Here is a 5,000-nt window from a genome sequence, read left to right on the forward strand (position 1 = left end):
CAGCATTTGTTATGAAGTTTGAGAAAGATTCACATATATTGTGATCTTCGTTATGTGGGAATGGTGGTATGTTTCAAGTGTATAGGAAATATTTATCCCAATTAGCTTTTTGGATATTATATCTTGTAGGTGGCAATATTTTGATATTACTCCAGTAGTTCAGAATGATTGGGAAATGGTCACTTGTGTATGAATCGTCTAGGACATTCCATCAAATTTCTCGGCTACATCATTTGAACATAATGAAATGTCAATTGAGGAAAAGGTTAGGTGTCTACTTGAAAAATATGTTGGAACTTCACTTTCATTGAGGCAACACAGGTTGTGTTTCATTATAGCTTTTTCTATGTTGGTTCCAGATATGTCAGTGGGGTTATTAGTATCCCATAAGGGATTATGTGCATTAAAATCTCCTACTATAAGTAGGGGTTCGTGTATACTTTTGCTACTAAGTTCAGAAAAATCATTGAAACTTGGTTGGTTATATAAATTACAAATAGTGATTTTACTTTTGTCAGGCATATACAGTTTAATAGGTGTTAATTGATATGGCATAGATCGTATGTTGAAAGGTTCATATGTTATGCTATTATGAACGTATATAGCTGTGCCTAATTTTCCACCGTCAGTTGGTGGATAACAGGCAATTTTATAGTGTTTGATATTTGTAGAGTTACTTCCTATATGTTGTAGACATATATCAGTAAGAATGAAATAAGCACACACAAAACACCATGAGCTCACAAAAATTCACCTAACAATCATAAAGCTAAACAACTATTCCTAAGTATGAAATAAGCCAACAGCAGCTCTTCACCTGACAAAAAAGCAAAATGATAATTAAAAGGTTTGGCTAAATCCACTGAAAGACTACAGCACAACCAGTTGCAGTCTTCTTTCATTAAAGCAATATTTCATAGGAATTGAAAAAAAAACAGAATGAGAGGGTCAGATGAAAAAATAACAATATAGGCAATACTTAGGCACAAGAGTCCAGTGAACAATGTGCTCACAAGCACAAACATAAAGTACCAATGAGGAAAAAGGCCAGCAAATACACATCCGTCATGCAATGGAACAGTTTCCAAGATTTCATTAATTTAAAAAGCTGTAAATTATGATTTCTAAAGCTAGAACCATAGTTTTTTTTTTTAAATCATAACTAAGCCAATATTTTTTATGATGATAATAATACAAGGGGCCCAGCACCGAGAAAAAGAGAAAGAGTAGGTAACTATACCGTAGCAAAAAAATAAATGGCTTTTGATAAGACTTTTCAGCCACTTGACAACAGTATTCTATCCACCAACCTAAAAATCTCAAAAGCAGGAGGCTGTGACATTGATGGTTATCATGTGCAATCCCTCATTTGCAATATGACAAATTTTGTAATACTATTTGCATTTTTCATAACTAACAAACCTGAGGTCTTAACATTAGGATAAATCTTCTAGCGCCAGCTGGAAACTGGTAAAGCTAAACAAAAATTGTGTATGCAAGGGACTACAGACAGCCCCCGAGTTACATCAGGTTCAAGTTATGTTGTTCCTGACTGACAGCTCTTGCCTCCCGGCACTGCTACCTACTATATGGTGCCGTAACCTGGACTTATGGCGCTTACAGCGCTGTAACAGCACTGTAAGTGCTATTTATTCTCATTATAATTATGATGATTTGGGTTAAGGCAATTTTCAGCTCAAAGAGCACTCCCAGGAATGGAACCCCCACCATATCTGGGGACTGCCTGTATTGACATCTGTGCTTGGTCACAAGTTATGTAGGACCATTTGCACAGCCCCCGGCAACCCGTGACCACATCAGTCATTCTTCCAACCCAGATTAATTGTCAGAGGGGTGGTTAGAGGTGGGCCTTTGTATGTTAAGACCTCAGGTTTGTTAGTGATGAAAAATACAAATTGATTAAAAAATTTGCCATTTGTTGATATATGAAAAAAACCATTGGTCTTAGGATAAACTTACCTGTGGTGGGAGGTAAGTACTATTAACCAACTGGAGGTTTGCCACCTTTCATCAGTTTCCTGAATAAAAGAATTCTACAAAAAACTGAACATTATTTCTGAATCTAAGATATATAAGAATATCACAGATTCAGACTTCTGGGTTTCTATACGTCATAGTTCACTGCACTTACGGAAGATAGGAAGCTATCTGTTCTAAAAGCAAATCAACGTATCTACTTATGTAGGTTTGTTATCATTCCTCTCTTCCTTGCTAGGAGATTGAAAATAGGTTGAGCAGCCACCATCGGACCCAAGGAAAAAAGTTCCAAGGACCTATGGGCAACATCCTTCAAGTACAAGGAATTGAAAGTGGTTTGGTGTAACTATGAACCCGCTCTCACTGAAGTCTGCTGACTCAATATTTCCTATGGGCTTAGTAAAATTTTCCAATAACAATTAGCATTAAATAGCATTAAATATATTGATTGCTTACCTTTTTCCATACTCTAATTATTCTGTCAGTTGGTAATGTTGTTACTCTCTGATTTTCCTCACATGACTCCTCATAAGATTCAACAGGCATAGGGCCTCGAACATTTGAAACTCCTACTTCTGTGCACTTTTCACAACGTCTGCAATAACTTCCCACATCTACATACATTGACCGCCAGTAGTATTTACCAAAAATACTGCCGTATGTCTTCTTCATACCAAAATGGACACCTATTTATAAAAATCAGAGAGTTTAGAAAAGTTAATTTATATTACAAAATGTCTATGCATAAGAATTATAAGAGACTAAACTAATTTTTCCAACTTATCAAAAACAAAAAGTTTATAGAAAACCAGTAAACTTCTTAACATAAAAAGATGAATTAATTAATTTAATATTAAACAGCAACCATATCAATGTGCAGTGCATACCAGTACTTGTCAGAATTACAAGAGATGATTTGTTATTATCCTTTACAAATTTGCTATACATACAGTAGTTTTCATCATTTCCAAAATTAACTCTCCTTACAAATTAATAGCCTACTAAAACTTCACCTATGTAGCAGCATTCGCAATTACAAATTTTCTTCAATACAGTATGTATGCCTTAGAATTATATTTATTGACTGACAATTGAGTTGTTTGTTTTTGCTTAAAATATCAACAAAAGCAGTGCCATGGATAAAGTGTCAGGATGAAAGCTGAGAAAGAAACAGAGACCTCATCGACTTAGATGGTTTAAACAAGAGATGAAAAGGAAAGAGCAGTTGTTTGAAAGTGGTAAACCTGGAAGTTTTATGATAAAAACCTGAAGAAAGGCGCTAACAATCATAGAGAAAGGGGACAGATGATGACTTAAATCAGAAAAAAATTCAGACAATAATATAAATAAAGAATAGTAGAGACAATTTGTTTCATGCCTAAACCCAAAAAATGGAAAACTGTAAAACCAATAATGATGATGATGATGGGTTTCTAACAAAAAAACAAAAAAACTACTGATAAATAAATAATCAGCTAAGCAACAGCAGATCTCAAATCCATTAGCTAAACAACAGTAGAGCTCAAATCCATTAAGTTGAAAATCAAAGAGAAGGTAATGTCTCAGAATAAAGTTATATTCCCTTACCTATAAATAACAAAATATCCATTCTTTTTTATTCAGCTAAAATTGAAACTACACTGACCAAGATGCACATCAAAATCATACAATCTACAGCGGTCGAAAATGGGCTTCCCTTTGATTTAATTCTCATAAACACCCTTGGTATCATACATTCTTTATTAACCATTTATAAGACTTCCTATACCTTGGCTGATATGTAAGATATATTGAGGTTTATAGTATACTGTACAAAGTTCAGTCCTAAAATAATTCAAGTGTCTCAATGAATATGTATTTACCCTAACCAAATGATCTTCTTAAACTAGTTTATAAAGATAATACCATTTATAAAATACCTGTGGCTTTATCAATGTGCTCTGCTTCAAGAATTGCTCGCTGTTCTGCCCTACATGTTACAACCTGTTTTCTTACCCTGGGCCCATATGATAAAGACCCTTCTTCATTAATCTGCAAGTAAAGTATGTTACAATTAAATATGTAACAGATACTATACAGGGATAAAATATGAATAAACACACTACGGCATGTATACAAAAGTTAATTTTGTAGAAATTAAGAAATATAGGTTATGCAAGATGGAAAATGTTTAAGTCAGATGCACAGATGGATTTCCCATGAAGAGAAAAACTAATGGTTAAAAATTGCCAACGCATAATACTGCATATACTGCTGCATGAGCAGTGTTTTAGTAATACAAAACACATTTTTACTCCAATCCCAACAATCATATGTTGCCTTACTTCGATACGTAAGATCTCCAATTTGTAAAAACTTCCAACATTCAAAAATGAGAGGTCACTGCTGCATGCACAAACCCCTACATGATGTTATCTCTTACATCATCTCCACACACGAGCATGGACCAGGGCAGAATGAACATCAGCACTTAGGGACTGAACAGTCCCTAAGGTATGCTCATTGAATGATGTTGGATGGCAAGGGACCACCCAGATAGCCAAACAGATAACACCACAAACACAATGAATATGAAGATCTCGTATAAGTGTTTCCCAACTCTTTAAAAAGACTGTATACCAAGTTAATGTATGGGTGCATCAACCCAACCAGGTAAATGCTTCAGACCATGGTGTCTAATGCCCATATCCCAAAGGAAACGGCAATGAACTACAATCCAAAGTTGTAAACATAGAACAAGCATGGTTAATAACGTTGTCAACACACCTACAACCAAAAGCAAAGCTGGCTTGTCAGAAATAAAACTAGGATCAAGTAAGCAGACACCTGCAATACCTTGCCCATGCTTGTCATTGCCAACACAGGAGGGACCAGAATTGGTACCATGTACTGAGAGAACCACAGAGCATAATGGGCACAAAAAACAAGGGACAATCCCAGTCCTGTGCACAAAAAGAAAGTCACAGCCCAGATGGCAAAAAAAGAAGAAAAAATAAACCATT

General features: G+C 35.2%; 1 protein-coding gene and 2 long non-coding RNA genes across 3 annotated transcripts in view; 1 reads left to right on the forward strand and 2 right to left on the reverse strand.

Moving 5' to 3' along the window:
* The window catches only part of LOC135224714 (uncharacterized), a 214,541-nt gene that overhangs the window by 52,313 nt on the left and 157,228 nt on the right, over nucleotides 1-5,000 (reverse strand). The gene's annotated exons all lie outside the window — the stretch shown is intronic.
* The window catches only part of LOC135224709 (uncharacterized), a 40,083-nt gene that overhangs the window by 34,228 nt on the left and 855 nt on the right, over nucleotides 1-5,000 (forward strand). The window lies entirely within an intron of this gene.
* LOC135224708 (uncharacterized) overlaps nucleotides 1-5,000 on the reverse strand; it is a 49,800-nt gene that overhangs the window by 32,649 nt on the left and 12,151 nt on the right. The window contains exons 6-7 of the mRNA XM_064263980.1: nucleotides 3,918-4,029; nucleotides 2,455-2,684 (exon numbers count right to left, since the gene is read on the reverse strand). Coding sequence (XP_064120050.1) covers nucleotides 2,455-2,684; nucleotides 3,918-4,029 — 342 coding nt within the window. The remainder of the gene's footprint in view (nucleotides 1-2,454; nucleotides 2,685-3,917; nucleotides 4,030-5,000) is intronic.

Source organism: Macrobrachium nipponense, chromosome 12 (genome assembly GCF_015104395.2).
Source record: "Macrobrachium nipponense isolate FS-2020 chromosome 12, ASM1510439v2, whole genome shotgun sequence".
Taxonomy (NCBI): Eukaryota; Metazoa; Arthropoda; class Malacostraca; order Decapoda; family Palaemonidae; genus Macrobrachium; species Macrobrachium nipponense.